At 34.2% G+C, this 25,807-nt stretch overlaps 1 protein-coding gene and 1 non-coding gene across 2 annotated transcripts in view; one reads left to right on the top strand and one right to left on the bottom strand.

Moving 5' to 3' along the window:
• Window positions 1–7,472: 7,472 nt before the first annotated feature.
• LOC129322492 (uncharacterized) overlaps window positions 7,473–25,807 on the bottom strand; it is a 178,343-nt gene continuing 160,008 nt past the window's right edge. The window contains 1 exon segment of the mRNA XM_054968803.1: window positions 7,473–10,504. Within this exon segment, the coding sequence (XP_054824778.1) occupies window positions 8,139–10,504 (2,366 nt within the window). The 3' untranslated portion in view covers window positions 7,473–8,138.
• On the top strand, window positions 13,512–13,618 carry LOC129284676 (small nucleolar RNA R71). Its single transcript, XR_008586920.1, has one exon. It is a non-coding gene; the product is annotated as a small nucleolar RNA R71 (small nucleolar RNA).

Genomic DNA, 25,807 nt, shown 5'->3' with positions numbered 1-25,807 from the left:
GAAAATTTCCTGCAACTAAGGGAAACTAAGTGGACAAACATTAAAACAACATGTCAAATACCAATTTTGATCAACAAAAACAAGACATAACTTTGCTTTTAATTTTAAGAACAAGATTACATTAACCTGGGTTTAATAGAGAGTGGCTATGATCTTCATCCTTCCTTGAGACACTTCAAGACTCCTTTAGCATCCTTCCCTCCTAATATTTCTTATAGATTTAGCCTCTAGTCATCTTGGAAAACACTTAAGCACGAATCTTCACAATGGCCTCATTGAGCTCTATAAATGCTTTTAAGATTTTGAAGCCAAACTAAGAAAAAAAGCACCACAGTTTTAGGTTTGAGTTGAGAGAAGAAGAATAGTACATTTGGATAGTGAAATGGAGGGTATTAAGATGGATAAAATGGTAGAAGAGGTTTTGGAATTCATGGGTGTTCTTGAGAGAAAAGATGAAGACCACTGAAGGTGGAAGAAGAGTGATAAATGTGGATGAGGGGGATCTGATTGTGAAACATAAAATTCAAACCATTTTAGGATGTTTGAGGCTAATTTAGATCAAGATAATGGCTAGGAATCATGCCCACCAAGTGCCTTAAAGTGATGTGAGCTTTATATGCATTTAAGGGTCCTTTCACATGGTATTTCATGTATGGCCATGAATTTTGAGAATGAATTATTTAAATAACAATAAATGGAAATAGAAGACAATTAATAATCTAAAAATGGAAGAGAATTTTGAAAATAACAGGATAGGGATAATGGAAAAATGCATAAAAAAATAATGAAAAAGGGAATTAATTTTAGAAGATGGAATTGTCATGACTGTTCTTGTGCTTTCTTATGATTTCATCAACCATTTATGATAATTTTATCATCAAAATGGATCATCCAAGCCTCCAAGTTTGTGCAAGGGGGATGCCACCATCATCCAAGAGCTTCTCATGCCTTAAAACACACAATGAACTCATTAAATAACAAGTTCATGAATTTATCTAACTTTTGTGTAAATTATGAAAATGTGGTGAAGTAAATTAAAGTGATTAAATGGAAGATTATGAGATGAATTTAGTTAAGAGAAGTTTTCTAAGAGTTCTTCATTGCAAAAACTAAATCTAATAACTCAAATTAAAGTACAAAAAGTGTGCACTATAAAGGATATTTTAGTAAATAACTTATAATCTAAGTTGAATTAGCCCAAATTAAACTCATGGGATTAATGAAGAACTAAAAATTAGCAATGGATTTTTCTATTTTTCTAAATGAATTTTCAAAAATTACATTTTTTCTCGTAAACTTTTAGAAATTTTCACTTTTAAAAATTTCCAAAGCTATTCTCGGTATGTCATTCCAAAGTTTCTTATTTAGGAATAGTTTATTTGGAAATAGTTCTCTTATTCCCAAATAAAGATTTTTAGACTATCATATGCATAAGTTTCTTCCTATATAAGAGCTATATTTTGAAACAACCAATATTGTGCTTTTCACTATTATGTTCTTTACTATTTCAAAATAAGCTTATTTATTCAGGAATAAGCATGACGAAACTTGCTTTGTTTCTTGCATTTGTAAATGGGGGATTTTGATTCTCTCTCTAATCTCTTTCTTCTCACTTTTTGAGAGTTGTGTTAGTTATTTAATCTTTCTAAAACCATTTTAAACACAAATTTGGATTGGATTAAACATGTCTTGATTATTCAAAATATCCTTACTCCTAAATAGCATTCATTCTTTCGGTATAATTCTCAATGGTAGTATTTTCAAAGCATTAAATGCATAAACGTCATTATGTTTGCTTTTGGCTCTAACATGCTAACGCATATAAAAAGCTACCATTTCCTATTATCCTTTTTAGGGTAACAATACTATTGCAAAGCTATAAACCTGTACTTATTTCTATGACACTGAGTAATGAAAAGCAATGGAATTTTGATTGTGTCTAATGAATACTTTACAGGACACAAGAGAACTTTGTTGAAAGCACTAAACAAACTTATATTTTATGGAGAAGATCAGAAGAGAGAAGGAAACTACTCCAAAGGCTGTACTAATGAGCCTAATGGATCACTTATCAACTCCAGCTATAAAAAGACTCATTTATGAAGACTGAAGTAGAGAAGTAATGATTCACAAGCTGTGATATTCAATTCTCTCAACTACCTCATTTTTCATCTTCAATATTATTACACTTTAATGTATTCATCTACTCAATATGTGAGTTTGTATCTAGATCACTTTGTGATCAAATTCTCTTTATTATTTATTTAAGCTGACTTAAGATCAGGAGATCTTAAGTAGATGCTAAAATTACCTCTGGAAGGGAGAGAGAAATAGACTTGTGAGTTTGAGAGATTGTAAATGGCATCATAAGTACCCAAATTGAACTTGTGATATTTTTATAAAGGAGAGTGATATAGATGTTAAGTCTGAGATTGTACTATGGCTTCATAAATGCACGGATTGAACTTATAGTTATAGTGGAAATATCATGAGGTACTTAAGGAATAGACGTAGGCCAAGTGGATTAAGATGACCAAGGATGAATTCCTTGTGTATTACTCTTTATTCTCTCATCTTCATTAGCTTTGTTTATCCTATCAATATTCATATTCTAAGTTTATGTGATCAATAGCTTTTTGTGAAAAATCAAATGATACCTAATTCACCCCCTCTTGGGTGTCTGGCATATCATACAATATGCATAGACATGTGCATCGCATCTATGAGTATACCCTAGACTAGGTTAGGGGGTTGTGGCCTTACTTTGTACAAGGCTAGGAAGTCTTGAAGGTCATAAGTGTAGAGTTTATTCTACTAGGAAGGACCCAGGAGATCCCTAAAGTCTTGAGCATAAAGCTTGCTTTGCTAGGAAGGACCAAGGGGATGATCCATGAGTGTACCTTAGACTAGAATAAGGGGTTATAGTCTTACTTTGTGTAAGGCTAGTAAGTCTTAGTCGTCCAAGCATTGAAAATGCTCTATTAGGTGAGACTTGTAACACTTGCCTCGAGTGTTAACAAAAGCACACCACAACCAAATAATTTAAGTATGGTTAAGAAGTTGATCATAAAACTAACTAAGAAAACAAACTATTTAAATTGCCAAACAATCTATACAATGGAAAAGGAAACATTTAAAACTGCTTAAAATAGTTTTAAGGATTGCTGTATAGCGCACGAAAGTAAATTGGGCAAACAAGGACAATTAGTTGTTGTCATGACAGCATTAATTTTGCTGTCATGATAGCCTTCCCAGGCAAACTTCTACGAGGTGCTGATTCATTGTCTAGCCTCCAATTGAAATGATTTTAAAGCTCACATGTCAAATTTAATGAGTGCTCGTAGTGTTTCAAATTTCACAAAGATTCAACGGATGGATTAAAATTTAAACTCATTACAAGTTTGGTAGTTTTGTTGTCATGATAGCACATTTAGACCAACTTCTAGAGTTCACCATTTCATCATCCGACCTCTGATCGGAGCGATTTTAGAGCCCACATATCACATTAAAGAGCACTACAAGTTTACTAAATTTCAAAAGGATCCAATGGTCGGATCAAAATTCACATGCATTCGAACCTCAGTAATTGTTGCTATCATAAGAGCATTATATTGTTGTCATGATAGTAATAATGTTATCATGACAGCATCTCCAAACCAACTTTTAGAGCATGCTATTTTTGTGATCAATGTCCGATTGAGGTGATTCTAAAGCTCATAAAAAAATTATAAAAGGTTTTTTCTATGACCTAAATTTCAAGAAAATCTAATAGTTGGATTGAAATTTAGATACCTAAATGTGAAAGTGCAGCTTTTTAGTTAAAAGCTATTTTTAAAATTATCCAAATCTCATCATAAGAGTCACAAACTTGTGTGAACACTTTGGCACATCAAATAGGACTAAAAGTGTAATATTCTCCTCTTTCTAACCCATGATTAACTCCAAATCTCAAGTAATAAAGAGATTGGATTAAGATAATTAACATAATACCAAATTACCAATGGGTGAACAAGTTAGGATCCCAAGTTTACAAAATTAAAACCATTCTCAAAGTCTTCAAAATAGACAAATTAGAGTTCACAATTATGTAGAAGCATAGGATCATTTTAAGAATTAGTGCATTTGCTAAAGAATCATAAAACAAAGTAATTATGTAAAAAATATGCGTGTGTCGTGGCTCTTCAAACATGCGCTGTGATGTGTTCGCCTCTATCTCATGCGCTACGGCTTGTGGCATCTTGTGCCACATCATGTGGCTTGATTTTTGATAGTAAATTATACTATCATTTTTGACAGCTTTTAGAGCAACTTCTGACACGCCTTAATCCTTCGTCTGACGTTCAATTGACACGAACTAGGTGTCTATAGAAAGTTCTTTCTGAGCTCTATCTAATGGCTTTAGTTTCATAATCAAATTATTATACTATCAAAAGTTTGACACTCTTTTCAAAACTTACACTTTTCAATATTATTCTAAAATAACACCAAAAGCCAATAGACATTGACACCAATTAAACCACATGCAAAACATCAAAATTAACTTGTGAATACACCATATCACATTAAAAAATTATAGATCACAATTTCACTACTCAACCCCTTAATTTCAAAAGCATACAAGGGTGAGTTTAAGCACCTCTTGATAGGAAATTAGTCGCTTATCCTCAAAATTACACTAAAGCTAACCCTAATGCAATATAGGGCCAACCCTAGGTCATCTCCCAAGGAATGGTTTTAAGTCTAATTGAAAGTTATCTAGTGAAATAAATCAACCAAAGTTTGTAGGAATTTAGTTATCTAGCTAATTATCTAAACTAATTACCTAATGTGCAAGTAATTAAAATGCTAGTGAAAGTGAGTGAAATGAACTTCCCTTTTTACAATAATGGAACCCTAGAGATTAGTTGATTTTGGACTCATTATCTTCTCATGATTAGGCTAAGTTTAGCTTCCCTTTCCTCTTGACTAAAGCTGTCATGACTTAAGAAAATTATCCTAAGCCAATTAACCTAATTAGCTAACCTCCCTAGGTCTTAGATTAAAGTCCCTAGTTCAATTAACCAATTGGTGAAGACATTAGCCAAGTGATTCACTCAAAATCCTCTCTCAACAGCCATGGTCAAACACATAAACTGAGCAACCACAAGATTATGTCAAGCTACTCAACAACACAAGCATTAACACCACAAGATTATGTCAAGCTACTCAACAACACAAGCATTAACACCACAAGATTATGCAATATTAACACAAGAAATTCACTAATTGAAAAACACAAGATTATGTGCCAAACAAAGAGTGGCAAAATTCAGTCATGGCTGTCCAAGGAAGAAATTAAATAAACAATCCTCTCTCTTTACATCAACATCAAATTCAAATTAGAATTTATAAGCTAAGATGATTAGACCCTAGATTAAGGAATCTAACTATCTAGTAAAAAGAGAAGAGGATAGGAAACAAAAGAACTTAGCCAATTTGAAGCTCAAGACTCATCCTCCATCTTCATCTCTCTAGGATTCCATAAAGAAACTTAGCCAATCTTCATCTTCAAGAACCCTAGTGATTGCTTGTGAAGGCCAAACTCTATAGCTCTTGAATGATGGAAATGAGCTTCAATCCTTGTGAAAATGGAAGGGATGGAATGGAAATGAAGAGAGGAGAAGAATGGTATGAGTTTTGTGGAGGTTTGGTGGCTGAAAATGGAGGTTAGGGTGCTGGAAAATGAAGAACAAAAGAGAGAAAATGAAGAACACTATGAACAAGAGAGAGAGAATGTGGAAGATGAATGAGATATGTGTTGGATCCCATTTGGGACTTAAAATGGCGTGCTCCTTGGTGTCTCCCATCAGCTGAAGCTTAATTAAAATAAGGAAAAAGAAATTAAAATGTAAATGGGAGCCTTGTCACACTTGCAAGGTGGCAACTTCCTATTGGTTTGTAGATGATTCCAATGTGTGCCTAATTTCCCATGTGTCATCCACATCATTTTAGCTGATCTAATCCCTCAAAATAATCATAATTCACGTGCAAACCATCAGCCATTGTCCTCAAGGAGTGTTGACCTCAATTGCCCAATTGATGCACAAGTCACATGCCACCTATGTCACATAAATCACATAATTCAATTAAATAGCATATGATATAATAAAATCTAATTCATGTCCAGAATTAAATTCATAATTAGAAGGGAGAATTTATTAAATTAACCAAGTTTCAGGCTGCAAAAAATTATATAAAAATTTTCACACAAAGGCAAACCAAAAACTAGGACAAACTAAGACACTTAAGAAAGTGTTGACTTTTTTATTTAATTACTCCCAAACTAAAATGAATTTTAAAAATATAATTTCACCATTCATCAACTGGACATAAAATGCACTTTGTCAATTTTTCTTGTACATTTTCTCAAAAGTTCATTTTTTGGACCAAAATGCCCCTAGTGCACTGATCTTAGAAACTTAGGCAAAGTTCCAAATCTAATGCAATGTGTGCACTTGAAGGTGATAAATTATTAATAAAATGGTCCTAATTGACAAATAAAAGTGGGTAACAAATGTGTTCTATCAATTCCCCCACACTTAGCTTTTGCACTCCGGGCAAAATCAAGTGAAAAAGGTCCCAAAAGAAACTATAAGACAAAGAAATAAGAGAAAAACATTGTTTCAAGTCACTAAAATACTAGCTCATGAACTTCTACAAATTATCAATCAATGTGGCAATAATTATGAAAGAATTATGCACATCACAAACAAACCCTTACCAAGAATCAATGTCAAAGAGTAAGCCTCTCTAGGTTAAGTGTTTGCTCTCATCACTCAAAGTGTATAAGGTATTAAATTTCACTCAAAATTTCTTAGGATAAACCCTACTATGAATTTGTAACCCTTCTACATCTCCATCACTAAATAGCACTTGCAATCAAGAATCAAATGGACTTTATTAGGTTGTGATATAGGTAATGAAAGGATGTCTAAGAAATGCATGTATATAAAAAAAAATAGGGTTAGCATCAAAATAATGCTAAATCAAGATATATCCCCTTAATATGCAAAGCATAACCTAACTCAATTGAGTGAACACCTTAACACAATGAGGATGGAAAGAAATGATAAGAAATAATAAAACAAATGGAATGGATGAGCTAGGCAACTTTTTATTTTTATTTTTATTTTTTTTCTTTCTTTTCTTTTTTTTTCTTCTTTTTTTTTTCTTTTTCTAGCAACTTTATTTCTTTTCTTTTTGACTATTTTTTTTTTTCAAATCTATCTTTGTTGTTTTTTTTTTGGTTGCCCCTAACTTTTGAAAACAATGGAAGTAATGGATAGAGAAATGATAATAGGCATCCACTCATTTGATCTAGGACATGCAATGAATATTAAAAAGACATATAAAAGTGTAACATGCATTCCTTGGAAAAAATAGGGTGAATATTTTTTTTTTAGAATCAAACCAAAGGCTCAAAGTGGCTAACAAAGGATAATAAATAATAATAGGTTGGCTATTTGGCTCTTGGCTATTTTTTATGAATGCCATCTCTCATCTCCTATCAAACAAGTGCAAGATATATGGTCTTAATTAAGAAGTGAAACAAATTCTAGAGGGTAACATCACTAAGGAATTAATCACACATGAGTGTTTAGCCTCTTCCATGAATGGGTAATATGCCACTCTAATCCATTAATTCAAGGTAAAAGAATGTTCACTTCACACCTATTCAATCCTAAAAATTACCACATCTCAAGAATCAAAATATCCATTCAAGAGCTAGGTAATTAAGTAACCTCAAACAAAACAAAACAAAGAAATTTTTTTTTTGAATTTTTTTTTGCAAAACCAAACAAAACCAAACAAACAAAACAAAATGTTTATTTCTCTCCCCCACACTTAAATCATGCATTGTCCTCAATGTATGTATAGACTAGTGATAAAATAAGGTGAGATCAATAATGAATGCATAACAAAAGTGTGGTGCAGATATTTTTTTTTTCAAACTAAAACACAAAACAAAGAAGTCAAATAAAGCAAATAAACTCTAATTTTCCTACTAGGTTCATCTCCCCCACACTTGAACTATACCTATCATTAAATATATCAATTAAAGGAAGGTAAAAGCTCAAGGTTAGAGAGATACAACCTTATCATGGTGGTTCAAAAACATGTTGAGAGAAGTCCTCCTCCTTTTGAAGTGATTTGGCATCTTTGTAGAGCTTGCATAGGTGACCATTGATTTGCATAGTGGAACCCGTGGCTTTATTCAAGAGTTGCAAAACCCCATAGGGAAACACCTTGGTCACTAGATATGGTCCCTCCCACTTAGACTTCAACTTGGCATGCTTATGAATAAACCTTGTTTGGAACAAGAGGACTTGATCTCCTTCTTGGAACTTTTTCCTCAAGATTAGCTTGTCATGAAGGATCCTTGTTTTCTCCTTATAGATTCTAGAAGACTCATAGGCATCCAACCTAAGCTCCTCAAGTTCTTGCATTTGAAGAAATCTCTCCTTAGCCGAAAGATGGAAATCCAAGTTTAGTTTCTTGATGGCCCAATAGGCCCTATGCTCTATCTCCACAGGGAGGTGGCAAGCCTTTCCATACACCAATCGAAAAGGAGACATGCCAATGGGAGTCTTATAAGCGGTCCGATAAGCCCACAAAGCATCCTCCAAGTGTAAAGACCAATCCTTCCTATTTGTGTTCACCACCTTGGTTAGGATTTTCTTGACTTCTCTATTTGATACTTCGGCTTGGCCATTAGTTTGGGGATGATATGGTGTAGAGATTTTGTGATGCACCCCATATTTAGCCAAGAGAGCCTTCATCATCTTATTGCAAAAGTGGGATCCTTGGTCACTTACCAAGGCCTTAGGAACTCCATACCTACAAAAAATATTAGATTTGAGAAACTTCAAAACAATCTTAGCATCACAAGTTCTAGTAGGAATGGCTTCAATCCACTTTGAAACATAATCAACACCAAGTAATATGTACTCAAAACTAAAGGATGGTGGAAAGGGACCCATGAAGTCAATGCCCCAAACATCAAAAATCTCACAAAATAAAATGGGTTGTTGAGGCATTTCATGTCTCTTACCCCAACTACTAACCTTTTGACATTTCAAGCATGCTTTACAAAATTCATAAGAGTCTTTAAACAAGCTAGGCCAATACAATCCACAATCTAAAACCTTCCTAGCTGTCTTATTTGAGCTAAAATGACCACCACATGCATGAGAGTGACAAAATTCAAGAACAGAAGGCACATCAACATCATCAACACACCTCCTAATCACTTTATCACTACAAATCTTCCACATCAAAGGTGGTTCCCAAATGTAAAATCTAGACTCTCTTTTCAATTTTTCAATGGCAAAACGTGAAGCACAAGGAGGCAAGACTCTACACTCAATATAGTTAGCAAAAGAGGCATACCATGGAGGCTTAGATGAAATGGCACACAATGCCTCATCAGGAAATGAATCACAAGGAATAGTAGGGTTAGAGTTTACCATAGTAGCTTTTAAATGAGGTAGTCTAGACAAATGATCCGCTACTTGATTGGTAGAACCACTCCTATCCCTTATCTCCACATCAAATTCTTGCATTAAGATCACCCATCGAATCAAGCGAGGCTTAGAATCTGTCTTCTTAAACAAGTACCTCACAGCAGCATGGTCAGTGTACACAACAACTTTAGAGTTAAGAAGATATGATCTAAATTTATCAAGTGCAAAAACAATAGCAAACAACTCTTTCTCAGTTGTGGTGTAATTAACCTGAGCTGAATCTAGGGTCCTAGATGCATAAGCAATCACATATGATAACTTGCCCTCTCTTTGACCAAGCATAGCTCCCACAGCAAAATTAGAAGCATCACATGACAACTCAAAAGGTAAAGACCAATTTGGGGCTTTAAGAATGGGAGGGGAAATGAGCATGCTTTTCAAAGTGTCAAAACTCCTTTTGCAAGCATCATCAAAAACAAAATCAACATCTTTTTGTAAGAGTTTAGACATAGGCAAAGCAATTTCACTAAACCCCTTTATAAATCTCCTATAAAAGCCTGCATGTCCCAAAAATGATCTCAAATCTTTCAAACAAACAGGATATGGCAAAGAAGCAATCACATCTACTTTGGCCTTATCCACCTCTATGCCATTGGAAGAAATCAAATGGCCTAAAACAATTCCTTTATCTACCATGAAATGGCATTTTTCAAAGTTAAGCACAAGCTTCTTTTCAATGCACCTACCAAGCACTTTATCTAAAGAATGCAAGCATGAATCAAAGGACTCACCATACACAGTAAAATCATCCATAAAGACTTCCATGCAATGTTCAATAAAATCACAAAATATGGACATCATGCATCTTTGAAAAGTACCAGGTGCATTGCAAAGACCAAAAGGCATCCTCCTATAGGCAAATGTACCAAAGGGGCATGTAAAGGTAGTCTTATCTTGGTCACTAGGAGCTATAGGAATCTGAAAATACCCACTAAACCCATCTAGGAAGCAATAATGGGACTTGGAAGCCAATCTCTCAAGCATTTGATCAATAAAAGGCAAAGGAAAATGGTCCTTCCTAGTCACATTATTGAGCTTCCTATAGTCTATGCACACTCTCCAAGCATTTTGAACTCTAGTTGGAACAAGCTCTCCTTTCTCATTTTTTACCACAGTAATCCCCCCTTTCTTAGGTACAACTTGGGTTGGAGACACCCACTCACTGTCAGCTATAGGATAGATGATCCCAGCACTAAGTAGCTTAACAACCTCTTTCTTTACCACATCTAAAATCAATGGGTTAAGTCTCCTTTGTGGTTGCCTAATGGGCTTAGCATTGTCCTCAAGAAAAATTTTATGTGTGCACACAATAGGGTCAATACCAGGAATGTCAGCCAAAGTCCAACCAATAGCATGTATGTTCTTTCTCAACACATCAAGTAATGCATTTTCTTCCTCAAGAGATAAAGAGTTAGAAATTATTACCGGAAGCTTCTCATTCTCAATGAGATATGCATACTTGAGATTGGATGGTAAAGGCTTCAACTCCAAGGTAGGTGGCTCTACACAAGAGGGAATGAGCTTCTTCAAGTCTAATTTGGTGGAATATTCCATGGTACTATCTTGTCTTTTAGGCTTCTCACTTGTTTTTGATTTCTCCTCTTCTTTCTTTACAGCCTCCCCCTTTTCTTGCAACTTGTCCTCAAGTGCTTGGACTTGAGCCACGGCCTCGACATGTGAAAGTGTAGAATTTTCCTCCAATAGCTTGGGAATCCTAAGAACATCAAGCTCGAGTGGAGAAAAACTCATAGATTCGGCCTTAATGGCTTTAGTACCTACAACACAAGAAGATATACCCTTCTCAAGCATTTCAAGATCAAGCATAGGAGATATTTTAAACAAATCATGAGAAGAAGTAGTTGCATCATTCAAGCATGCATCAATCTCTAAACAAATAGGACAACTACATCCATCAATACATGTAGTAGTAACAAGAGACAAATCATCATCAACATGTGAGAAAGAATCAAGCATGTGAGACTCACAAGCATCATGAAGCAATAACTCAATGGAACTTACACCTAACAAAGAATAATCCTCAAAAGGATGTTTCATTGCTTCATATATATTAAAAATAACATGATCCTCTCCACATTTCAAAATCAAACTACCTTTTTCCATGTCAATCAATGTACGGGCAGTCCTCATAAATGGCCTTCCTAAAATCAAAATATCATCCCCACTCCCTTCTTTTGACATATCAAGCACATAGAAATCCACAGGAAATAATAGACCTTTAACACAAACCAACAAGTCTTCTACTACTCCATGTGGTCTTCTAACACTTCTATCCGCTAATTGGCATATCATAGGTGTCTTATGCATGCAATCAAGACTCAAGGCATGATAAATTGAAAGAGGCATAACATTAATGGCTGCACCTAAGTCTATCAATGCATGAGAAAAATGTGTGTTGCCAATCTTGCATGGAATTGTGAAGGAACCGGGGTCCTCACATTTTATAGGGAGTTGAGGCTTCATGATAGCACTCACAGATGAGGGTAATTGTACCCTTGCATTAGGCCTAAATTTTCTTTTATTTGTACAACAATCTTTTAAAAATTTGGCATACTTAGGAAAGTTCTTAACTACATCCATCAAGGGTACATTAACATGAATCTTGTGGAAGAAATCATATACCTCTTGATCAAATTGTCCCTTTACTTGCTTAGGGACCACTTGTGCTTGTGGAAAAGGAAGCTTCTTCATAATCTCTTGACTTTGCTTTCCTTCTTCCTTCCTTGAACTCTCCTTTCTTGTTTCACTTTGCTCGGCCTCTCCCTCTTTTTCCTTACTAAACAACTCGGCCATAGTCCCCTTTTCCACCTTAGATGGTGGTTGCTCACATATGATCTCCTCAATGTTTTCATCCTCATCATCTCTACAAAAAGATGCATCATTAGGAGCAAAAGAAGAACTAGAAACATTAACATCAATTGAAGAATTTAAAGAGGGCTTCTCGGCCTTCCCTTGTCTTTTGTCTTCTTGTACTCTTTCTCCCAACTCCTTGCCACTCCTCAATGTGATAGCATTAAGATTAGCTTTAGGATTAGCAACGGTGTTGGATGGTAATGTAGAGGCTTGAGCATTGGCTGCACTTAATTGGTTAGCAAGCATATTCATTTGAGAAGTAAGGGCATCAATTTTAGAGTTCATGTTCTCACACTTGTTACCCATACTCTCTACCTTGTTCCCTAAGCCATCATACATGTTTTTATACAAAGAGTTCATTTCAATCAACTGCTTACGTAACACATTCACATCATTAGAAGAGTTCAATTAGAAGAACTCTCAATTGGAACAAGCCTCCTATCACTATAAGAATTAGAAGAAGGTGTAAGAGAATTACCACTTGGATTGTAGCTTTGAGAAGAGCTACCTTGAGACAAATGAGGTGGAGGGTCACGGCCAAAGGTGTTTTGATAGGATCCTCTTTGTTGATTGTCTTGTAAAGCCACATTTGGATTTGAATAGGAGAAATTAGGATGGTCTCTCCATGAAGGGTTGTAAGTATTAGAATAAGCTCCTTGCCCTTGCCTCCCACCATAGGATTGTTTTCCATTGTAGATAGCATTTACTTGTTCAAACTTAATAGGACAATTGCTTTCTACATGCATAGGTGAGTCACAAAAAGTACAAGAATAAGGGACAAGTGCTTGAGAAGTACTTACATTGCTCACTTGAGATATTTGTGGAGCCAACATTCTCCCAATCTTGGCAGCTAGCAAGTCCACATATGAATCATTAAGAACTGAGGAACCTACCATATTCACATTTCTCTTTTCCCTTGTAGAGTATTGAGCACCACTTGAAGCCATCTTGTCAATTAGTTCCCAAGCCTTTAAGGAAGTGAGGTCAATCAAGCATCCACCACTAGCGGCATCAATGTTAACTTTGTCTCTTGGAATCAAGCCCTCATAGAAATATTGGACTAAATTCTCACTAGAAATTTGATGGTGTGGGCATTTAGCCAAAAGGCCTTGGAATCTAGTCCAATACTCATAGAGACTCTCATCCTCTCCTTGTTGGACCCCATAGATTTGCTTTCTCAAATTGGTGACCTTGGAATTTGGAAAGAATTTATCTAAGAAGAGTCTTCTTAGCTCAGCCCATGTGCTCACTTTCACATAAGAAGGGTAGTTGAAATACCATTCCTTTGCTAAACCTTCAAGAGAAAATACAAAAGCCTTAGCTTGAACATCATCAACATTTACATGCATAGGCTTCATAGTATCACAAACCAATAGGAAAGTATGCAAAAACCTATGACAATCCTCTCCTGGTAACCCATGAAATTTAGGCAATGCATTAATCAAGGAGGATTTAATTTCAAATTGAACATTAGTAGGAGGAACATATAAGCCATAAGGATTATCATGCCAATTAGGTTGAGTTAATTGCCTAATGCTCCTCTCCTCTCTAGGGTTATGCAAGCCTTCAAATTCATTATTAACATGGCCATCATCATGCAAATTCTCATTCCCATTCCCATGGCCCTCATTATGCACATGCTCATGTCCTAAAATACCTTCCATTGTTGAATTACAAACCAAATGAGAATCAAGAATAGGTTGTGATCTTCTCAATCTAGAAATAGTTCTTTCAATTTCTGGATCTAATTCAACAAAAGAGGTATGTTTTCTTCGGGTCATGCACTAATCAAGCTCAAGAAAATTAAGAACAAAGAACAAACTAAACTAAAATGCAAATCAACATGAAACAATTCAAAACACACAAAAGCAAGAGAAATAATTTTTTTTTATTTTTTTATTCAACTCAATAGCAAAAAAATGAAAAAAAAATAACACCAAACAAATAGAAAGAGAGTTAGAAATGCTCAATCAAGAAGCTTTGGCAATTCTGGAATTCGCACAGTAGGCTCTCTGGAGACAGTGAACTTGTGAATTTTCTATCAGCAAATCCACATGATAAATTCCCCTGAAACTTTTATGAGAAACACAAGAGATATACAGGAAAATTATATAAAACTTTTAGATTAAAAATCCTTCCCAATCGTTCCCAGAATTTTTCACAAGTTGGTCCTCAAGTCTAGAGAAACAGGATTTCGTCCAGAAGACCTTCAGAGCTTCTAACAAACTTTCAAATAGGAAAATGGAAAAATTGAAGAAAATCCTAAACACAAGAAACAAAGATAAGATAGCGATAAGAAAAATGAAACTGGAATCAATCAATTTGAATGCACAAAGACGAAGATATGCTAACTCAAAGTTGAAACAGGGTTTTGGGAATCCTCTGTAATGGCTCCCTGGACCTTGTTAGAGTATAAAATTTCCACAGGACACTTCCCACGTCCAAAATTAACCAAACCAATTTTAAAGTGAAGCTAGGATATAGAGCTTTCAATGAAATAAATTCCACGTTCAAATTCCCTCAGACTCATTCCCAGTTAATTTTTCAATTTTAGACAGAGACACTAGAAACAGAGTATTTTCAGCTCTACACCAAACCAACGAAAATTGCACTAATTTTTTTTTCTTTTTCAAAACAGAATAAAAACACTCAAAACACACAAAAAACACTAAACAAGACACAAAAAAAATTTTTTTATAATTTTTCAAAAGATTTTCTAGGAACACTAAAAATGTAAATTAAGTACTAAACAACCTTAGAATTAAACTTAAACCATTCCCCGGCAACGGCGCCAAAATTTTGATAGGAAATTAGTCACTTATCCTCAAAATTACACTAAAGCTAACCCTAATGCAATATAGGGCCAACCCTAGGTCATCTCCCAAGGAATGGTTTTAAGTCTAATTGAAAGTTATCTAGTGAAATAAATCAACCAAAATTTGTAGGAATTTAGTTATCTAGCTAATTATCTAAACTAATTACCTAATGTGCAAGTAATTAAAATGCTAGTGAAAGTGAGTGAAATGAACTTCCCTTTTTACAATAATGGAACCCTAGAGATTAGTTGATTTTGGACTCATTATCTTCTCATGATTAGGCTAAGTTTAGCTTCCCTTTCCTCTTAACTAAAGCTGTCATCACTTAAGAAAATTATCCTAAGCCAATTAACCTAATTAGCTAACCTCCCTAGGTCTTAGATTAAAGTCCCTAGTTCAATTAACCAATTGGTGAAGACATTAGCCAAGTGATTTACTCAAAATCCTCTCTCAACAGCCATGGTCAAACACATAAATTGAGCAACCATAAGATTATGTCAAGCTACTCAACAACACAAGCATTAACACCACAAGATTATGTCAAGCTACTCAACAACACAAGCATTAACACCACAAGATTATGCAATATTAACACAAGAAATTCACTAATTGAAAAACACAAGATTATGTGCCAAACAAAGAGTGGCAAAATTTAGTCATGGCTGTCCAAGGAAGAAATTAAATGAAACAATCCTCTTTCTTTACATCAACATCAAATTCAAATTAGAATTTATAAGCTAAGATGATTAGACCCTAGATTAAGGAATCTAACCATCTAGTAAAAAGAGAAGAGGATAGGAAACAAAAGAACTTAGCCAATTTGAAGCTCAAGACTCATCCTCCATCTTCATCTCTCTAGGATTCCACAAAGAAACTTAGCCAATCTTCATCTTCAAGAACCCTAGTGATTGCTTGTGAAGGCCAAACTCTATAGCTCTTGAATGATAGAAATGAGCTTCAATTCTTGTGAAAATGGAAGGGATGGAACGAAAATGAAGAGAGGAGAAGAATGGTATGAGTTTTGTGGAGGTTTGGTGGCTGAAAATGGAGGTTAGGGTGCTGGAAAATGAAGAACAAAAGAGAGAAAATGAAGAACACTATGAACAAGAGAGAGAGAATGTGGAAGATGAATGAGATATATGTTGGATCCCATTTGGGACTTAAAATGGCGTGCTCCTTGGTGTCTCCCATCAGCTGAAGCTTAATTAAAATAAGGAAAAAGAAATTAAAATGTAAATGGGAGCCTTGTCATACTTGCAAGGTGGCAACTTCCTATAGTGGTAAAGGTTTGGTTTGTAGAGATGATGCTACTATGTTATGCGATATGATGAAATTTCTTGAGATAACACACAATCCTTTAGGATTGATAAAAAGCAGCTAATGAAATGAGATATATGATGTAAATACTACTTTATATGGTTTTAAATATATACTATGTTTACTTTCGTATTGTTGCATGTGATAGTTAATAGAAGATCAGGAGATCTTAAGTAGATGCTAAAATTACCTCTGGAAGGGAGAGAGAAATAGACTTGTGAGTTTGAGAGATTGTAAATGGCATCATAAGTACCCAAATTGAACTTGTGATATTTTTATAAAGGAGAGTGATATAGATGTTAAGTCTGAGATTGTACTATGGCTTCATAAATGCACGGATTGAACTTGTAGTTATAGTGGAAATATCATGAGGTACTTAAGGAATAGACGTAGGCCAAGTGGATTAAGATGACCAAGGATGAATTCCTTGTGTATTACTCTTTATCTCTCTCATCTTCATTAGCTTTGTTTATCCTATCAATATTCATATTCTAAGTTTATGTGAACAACAGCTTTTTGTGAAAAATCAGATGATACCTAATTCACCCCCTCTTGGGTGTCTGGCATATCATATAATATGCATAGACATGTGCATCGCATCTATGAGTATACCCTAGACTAGGTTAGGGGGTTGTGGCCTTACTTTGTACAAGGCTAGGAAGTCTTGAAGGTCATAAGTGTAGAGTTTATTCTACTAGGAAGGACCCAGGAGATCCCTGAAGTCTTAAGCATAAAGCTTGCTTTGCTAGGAAGGACTAAGGGGATGATCTATGAGTGTACCTTAGACTAGAATAAGGGGTTATAGTCCTACTTTGTGTAAGGCTAGTAAGTCTTAGTCGTCCAAGCATTGAAAATGCTCTATTAAGTGAGACTTGTAACACTTGCCTCGAGTGTTAACAAAAGCACACCACAACCAAATAATTTAAGTATGGTTAAGAAGTTGATATAAAACTAACTAAGAAAACAAACTATTTAAATTGCCAAACAATCTATACAATGGAAAAGGAAACATTTAAAACTGCTTAAAATAGTTTTAAGGATTGCTGTATAGCGCACGAAAGTAAATTGGGCAAACAAGGACAATTAGTTGTTGTCATGACAGCATTAATTTTGCTGTCATGATAGCCTTCCCAGGCAAACTTCTACGAGGTGCTGATTCATTGTCTAGCCTCCAATTGAAATGATTTTAAAGCTCACATGTCAAATTTAATGAGTGCTCGTAGTGTTTCAAATTTCACAAAGATTCAACGGATGGATTAAAATTTAAACTCATTACAAGTTTGGTAGTTTTGTTGTCATGATAGCACATTTAGACCAACTTCTAGAGTTCACTATTTCATCATCCGACCTCTGATCGGAGCGATTTTAGAGCCCACATATCACATTAAAGAGCACTACAAGTTTACTAAATTTCAAAAGGATCCAATGGTCGGATCAAAATTCACATGCATTCGAACCTCAGTAATTGTTGCTATCATAAGAGCATTATATTGTTGTCATGATAGTAATAATGTTATCATGACAGCATCTCCAAACCAACTGTTAGAGCATGCTATTTTTGTGATCAATGTCCGATTGAGGTGATTCTAAAGCTCATAAAAAAATTATAAAAGGTTTTTTCTATGACCTAAATTTCAAGAAAATCTAATAGTTGGATTGAAATTTAGATACCTAAATGTGAAAGTGCAGCTTTTTAGTTAAAAGCTATTTTTAAAATTATTCAAATCTCATCATAAGAGTCACAAACTTGTGTGAACACTTTGGCACATCAAATAGGACTAAAAGTGTAATATTCTCCTCTTTCTAACCCATGATTAACTCCAAATCTCAAGTAATAAAGAGATTGGATTAAGATAATTAACATAATACCAAATTACCAATGGGTGAACAAGTTAGGATCCCAAGTTTACAAAATTAAAACCATTCTCAAAGTCTTCAAAATAGACAAATTAGAGTTCACAATTATGTAGAAGCATAGGATCATTTTAAGAATTAGTGCATTTGCTAAAGAATCATAAAACAAAGTAATTATGTAAAAAATATGCGTGTGTCGTGGCTCTTCAAACATGCGCTGTGATGTGTTCGCCTCTATCTCATGCGCTACGGCTTGTGGCATCTTGTGCCACATCATGTGGCTTGATTTTTGATAGTAAATTATACTATCATTTTTGACAGCTTTTAGAGCAACTTCTGACACGCCTTAATCCTTCGTCTGACGTTCAATTGACACGAACTAGGTGTCTATAGAAAGTTCTTTCTGAGCTCTATCTAATGGCTTTAGTTTCATAATCAAATTATTATACTATCAAAAGTTTGACACTCTTTTCAAAACTTACACTTTTCAACATTATTCTAAAAAATATGTGTCCAACTTAAACACCAAAAGCCAATAGACATTGACACCAATTAAACCACATGCAAAACATCAAAATTAACTTGTGAATACACCATATCACATTAAAAAATTATAGATCACAATTTCACTACTTAACCCCTTAATTTCAAAAGCATACAAGGGTGAGTTTAAGCACCTCTCCATCAAGTAACTCAAAATCAATGCATAATATACTTAACTCTTACTTGCTTTAGTATTTTAGTCCTATCATAAATAACACATATCATCAACTCACACACCAAGGCCTAAAATACACTTACAATTCACAAAACATGTAATACAAGTAAGGATCAAATGGACTATCCCTAGTTGGCAATTTTAATTATCACATGCATAAAAATACTCAAAAAATAAAGAAGCCTACTAATAAGGATCACAATCCTAAACCTCTGGTTGCTCTTTTATATCTGAACCTCTTGAGCTATTCTCTATAATATTAAAGATAAAAGGGGTAAGTACAAGCCTCAGTAACTAAGCTCTAACTAACTCATACTAATGCATTTTAATTAATTTAAATGCAAGTTGTAACCTCCTCTTATATATCCACTTTATATAAGAGAAGACTATGGTGTTACCATTACCTCAAACTCAATCACAATAATCAAATTTCATTTTTGAAAAGCTTCAGCCAAAGACTTACTTTATAAAATCAATTAAATCTCAATTCAATCAGAAAACATAGCAAAAATAAATCATACATTCCAAATATATAGTGGACATAACCCACCAGAATTTCTATCTCACTTGCATGCATTTCGACACACGAAACAAAACTGAATTTTAGTCTGTGCATCGTGGTAGATGGCCAGTACGCCGCGATATGTGGCACAGAGCCACACGCTCTCCTTGTCTGTGTCTTGTGCCATGGCATACCTGTCTGTTTTTCTGCTGTCATTTTGACATCAAAAATGACAAACCTTTGGCATGCGCCATTTTCTCATACGACATCCGATCAGAGTGATTCAAGCGCCCACATAAAGCTTAGCTCGTATACTAACTAATAAGATAGGTTTGGATAAGATTTAATGATCCAATCAAAATTTAGACACTCGAGTGCAAAAAGTCATTTTGTGTGAAAATTTTGCGCACCTAAGCGCTCAAATCAATCCCTTTCTCTCATTAGACCACACTAGGCCTTGAACCAAGTCCAAAAGGATCTAATACACTTGATTGAACACAATTAATCACAATCACACTAATATATCAAAATTTGACCCTTCTTCGGCCAATTTCATGGCATAACTTAGCCCACTCGACTATTTCTCAACTCATACATATGCAATCCTATTCATAATACAATCTTAGTCCTCAAATTACTCATTTCATTATAATTTTGGCTTTTGGCTTAAGATTCACCCATCATAATCAAAATATAATCTTAGCCTCCAAATTATTCATTTCCTCATAATTTGTCCTTTGGCTTAAGATTCACCAACATAAACAATTATTTCAACTCAAACATATTCAAATTAAGCCCCTTTATCTCAAACAACATATATACACATAATTCAAGCTTGATTTCACAAAAACATAGTTCAATACATACATGCAACCTATGGCAACTCATATACAGTTATATATACAATCTTTCACTTTAGTTTATTATACAACCTCAGAGTACACAACTTCTCAACTCAAGTCAGTCTAGACTCTCTTCCCTTAGCTTGATCACTTCCCTATCCTATAAACATGTAACCATGAGGGTGAGATAAAAATCTCAGTAACAGAAGAAATCATTCCTATTGACTATCACATGCAATGATGTGAAAGTAAACATAGTATACCATTAAAACCTTATAAAATAGTATTTACATCATATTACATTTTATTTTCCACCTTTATCTATCCCGAAGGATTCCGTGCTATCTCAAGATATTCCATCATATTATAAAATACTAGTATGATCTCTACCAACCAATCCTTCAAATCACCCTAACATAAAACCATAGGCCCATCTCAGAACAATGTATACTCCTATTAGTTTTGAGCTCACTTATAGTGGTAGAATCACCCAACCAAAGATATTTTGACGCACAATATGGACTATGATTTTCTCCCAATATACACAATAGGGCATCATTGACTCCCACCCATATCTAAAGATACTAAGAAATCTCTCATCTCTAACACAGTACCTTAATAGGCACTCAGGAGATCTTTTCTAACATAATACCTTTCAAGGCATTAAGGAGAATTGTTTCCAACATCACACCTTAACAGGGTACTAAGGAAACCTTACCATATGATCTTTATCATCCCCTATACTCAATTGAACTCCCACCATTTAAATCATGCTTTCTTAAACCATTTAAGGTTCCCTTTTCACATTTTACTTTTTCTTATACATAATATATATATATTGCACTTTACATTACAAAACACATCTCCATGCTTATTTCAATCAAAAATCATTTTACACACAACAATCACTTAATGCCATAAAACATGCTCAATTTAAAACTAGTTCATGCATTACATAGCATACTAACATATAGTTATAATAAACAGTCAAACAAAGGAAGTTATCTGGTTGCCTCAACCATTTTATCACTAGAAAGGTTACCCATGGATTTCAATTATCACTCAAGCTTTTCTAAAGCTTCTTTCTCTATTCACGAGTCCAATATACCAATCTAAACACATTTGGCACAATTCAGTCAATTAGTCCATTTTGACCAAAAACTCATTTTTACTATTTAGGGATATAGTCATCCGTAAACTTTTTTTCATTTATCCATTCTAAGTCCATAACTACCCAATTATTACTTTAGATCACCTCAACCAGTCTTATTTTACTCAAGACAGATTTTGCCCTAACTTTCTCTCTCTAAAGGCCTAAAATTAAGCCTTCGAGTTTAAAGCTCCACCCTTCAGCTTTAAACCAATCACAAAGCTCTAATTTAACTTCCAAGAACCTTTTTATTACTATTGGGCAAGAATTAAACCCCTCAAATTCCTTTAATTCAATTTTCCTATAACTCATTTTCAGAAAAATTTGTATAGAATGGAAGGTAAGAGTTATACGTAGCTTACCTGGTAAGTTATCAATTCAAATCACCTTCCACCGCTTTAAAATGACTTAACCTAGCTTCTCAGTCCTTTTCCTCTCTCTATTTTGTGTGTTTCTCAATTTCTCTCCCATGAAATTTTCTAAAATTCATGACTTATGAAAGAAAATTCTGGTCCAAGCACCGCGGCGCACGAAGCATAAGCCGCAGCACGGGGCACAATGAGATTTATTCTTACCACGCGTACTTATTTCAACCCGAAACATACTTCTAGCACCCATATCTATTCATACAACACACAAACTACTCAAAATACTAATTAATCATCTGAATCTCTAATTCACTTTAATTTCTACTTCATCCTGATTAACCTCTAAACATAGGATTAAGAAATTTAGGATGTTACATAAGTAGGCAAAGATAGTCAATTTCTAAGCCATACAAAACATTTAAGAACATAAATTCACCTTACCAAGCATAATGGCACAATATTTATAAAATAATATTTTTAACATCTTTCATATAAATGAAAGTTTGTCATATACTCCATTACATATAGTCAAAATGGGTTAAAACTCAATTCATGATATTCATCATTAAGGACACAATACAGACAACCATGTGCCTTTACTCACTATATGCATGATGACACTTCTCTTGTATCTTCCTTATTCCTCTAACATGAAACCATGGACTATAACACGATGGGATAGACTATAATCTATGACTTCCCTTGCTTAAACATTTATAAGGGGATTACCTAACTAAGGCTCACCTAACTTAGTTGTGAAACACATTTTCCCCTATTTTCTCATACTATGAGGTGTCATACTCGTAAACTACCTTCCTCATTAAATTAGTGGATAGCTAGCTAGGTTTGACTCCCTCACCAAACTAGTGGGATAGTTCCTTGTTGAACAAGTGGGACAATATGAATATGATCAATTCGAGCAAGCCATCTCTCAGATGGGAGCCCTTTGCCTCTTAAGATCATATAATGCATATTCATACAACAATTCACATTTAACATAATTGATAGAACTCCACATAACCAATTTCATTGAACTCCATTATTTTACAAATCATTTAACTTCTTAAACACATTTTCATTAACTCAAATTCAAACAAGTCTTTGAAATCCAAATTTCAAAATCATTATGCTTCATACATTCACAATCATTAAACTCCATACATTTTGAAATCATTGAACTCTTTGCAACTCAAATCATTGAAATTTCAATTACACAAATCATTATACTTAGTGTTTTCATAATCATTATACCTTACTCATTAGAAATCATTGAAATCTAAAATTTCAAAATCATTAGACAATATTAAATCACTGGTTAAATAATGGGCTCTTTAAAAAAAACAAGGTACATTTGCATTTTAATAAAATCTCACACAATTCAATTATCAAATATCAATCAATAAATTAATTAACACATAAAAGCACAAGGTAGAATTCCCTTGATTACCTCAAACCTTTAAGAGATCAAAGGCTTTACCTCTTAATTACTCACTCCTTACGCTTTTAAGAAGCTTGAATGGTGCTAATGATAGTCACTCTACAAGCATTGACAATGCAAATTATCAATATCCACAATAGGGCTAATTTTTACTAATACTTTAACACTTCTTACTACTCAAGATTCGTTCTTAACTCACATAAAAAACACCTATAAGGTTTCTTAGCTTCCTTTAACCCTCATTATCTTTGTTGAGCTCTTTAATAATCATTAATAGGACTATGTTATCCTAACCAACATATTTATGAGGATTTTTGGACATTTAATGTCTTTCAACCACCAACCATCATATATTCAAAAATACTAAGTTTACTTAGCTCAATCTACTCCTATTAACCCTAATTAAGTTAAAAAAGTTTAGACCTATAGATTTTATAGACTGAAAATCACCACCATCAATCAAACCCTAATTCTATCATTAAGAAAGTGGAAGAAGAGAGAAAGATTTAACTGTAGGAATCTTGCCTTTGATGTTTATGAGCATTAAAATGTTCCCGATATCAGATTCTCCAAGCCCTAGCACTACTCTTCTGCCTCTCTCATAGTTACTTCATTTTTCTCTTCTCTGTTGCATTAGTTTGCAACCTTATTACAACAGAAAAGTGACCAACTGTGGTATAAGGCATAAAAAGCACCTCCTAAGTATGTTGCCATACATGTGCTACAAAGACTTATCCATAAGCCGTGATGCGTGGCATAAAATCTCCCCTTTTAGAAATTATTTCTCTTTCATTCCCAAATGACCTAATTCTCCTTTAAACCTATGTTTAGGGTTGAAATTGAAACCGAATACACTCGTTAGGCTTTCTGGCCATACATCTCATTAATACACTTAATTAATTTGATTGGACGTATTTAATCTAGTTTAAAATTGACGATGTCACAATTCTCCTCTCCTTTTAAGAATTTTATCCTAAAATTCACATAATTACTTAAAATATACCTCATGGGAATAGTTGGGGGTATAATTACCTTATTCTCTCCTCAATCTCCCACATATCATCTCCAAGAGTCATCTTAAGTCATGAAATATCAAAAATTTTAAAAGGAAGAAATTGAAAACACATGAGACGGAGAAGAGAAGAAGGGTTGATCAATTAAGGCAAGCCATTTCAATCATTAGAAGGTACTTCTAATTGATAACTTAGCGAGTAAGCTATATATAATCCTTATCTTCTATTTTACACAAATTTCTCTAAAAATAAGTTATAGAGAAATTGAATCGATGAAGTTTAGGGCTTTAATTCTTTCATAATAGTGATAAAAAGGTTCTCTAGAGTTAAATTAAAGTTTTATAACTAGTTTAGAGTGAAATGATAGAGCTTTGAACCTATAAGCTCAATTTGGCTTGAGTTAAAGGGAGAAAGGGGTAGGAATTTTAATTTAAGTAAAATAAGACTGGTTGAAGTAATGTAAAGTAGTAATCAAATGGTAATGGACTTAGAATGGGTAAATGGAAAAGAATTTACAAATGAATATAGCCATAGGTAGTAAATATGTGTTTTTGGTCAAAATGGACTAAATGACTGAATTGTCACAAATGTGTTCAGATTGGCATATTAATTGTGTGAGTTGAGAAAGGAATCTTGTAATAAGTTGTTGTGGTAGTTGAATCCACGAATAACCTTTCTAGTGATAGAAGGGTTGAGGTAACTGAATAACTTTTTTTGTTTGACTATTTATTGTAAAACTATATGTGAGTAGGCTTGGTAGTGCATGAAAGTATTTTGAACTAAGCATGTTTTATAGTATTGTACGTATGTTGCATGAAATAGCTATTGGTTGAATAAAAGCATTGAAATATGTGATTTCAAATGGTATGTAATATCTATACATGTTATGTATGAAAAAGTATATAAAGTGGTGATTAGGAACCTATGTAGTTTGAAAAGCATGATCATATGGGTGAGAGTTCACTCAAGTAGAGTGGTGGTGATAATATCATATGGCATATTCTCCTTAGTTCCTAACCGGGTGTGGTATTGGAGAATTATACCTCCTTAGTACTTTCAAGGTGCGACATTAGAGAAGATCTCTCCTTATTACTTGTTAAGGTGTGGTGTTAGAGATATTAGACTCTTTAGTGTCTGTGTGATACGATGTTAGAGTCAAAACACCTCATTGTGTGTATTGGAGAAAACCATAGTCTAGAAGTAAGATAAAACACCTTTAGCCAGGTGATTCTACTACTAAAGGTAAGCTTAGGGCTAATGAGATTGTACATTAGTCTAAGGTGAGCCTATAGTTTCATGTCGGTGTGATTTAGAGATTCGGTTAGTAGTGATCATGCTACGTGATGCTATATGTT

The sequence above is a fragment of the Prosopis cineraria genome, unplaced genomic scaffold (assembly GCF_029017545.1).
Source record: "Prosopis cineraria cultivar Desert tree isolate PC_DT_omini unplaced genomic scaffold, ASM2901754v1 PC10, whole genome shotgun sequence".
Taxonomy (NCBI): domain Eukaryota; kingdom Viridiplantae; phylum Streptophyta; class Magnoliopsida; order Fabales; family Fabaceae; genus Prosopis; species Prosopis cineraria.
Note: the sequence above shows the minus strand (reverse complement) of the source record. Positions and strands in the feature narration are given on the sequence as shown.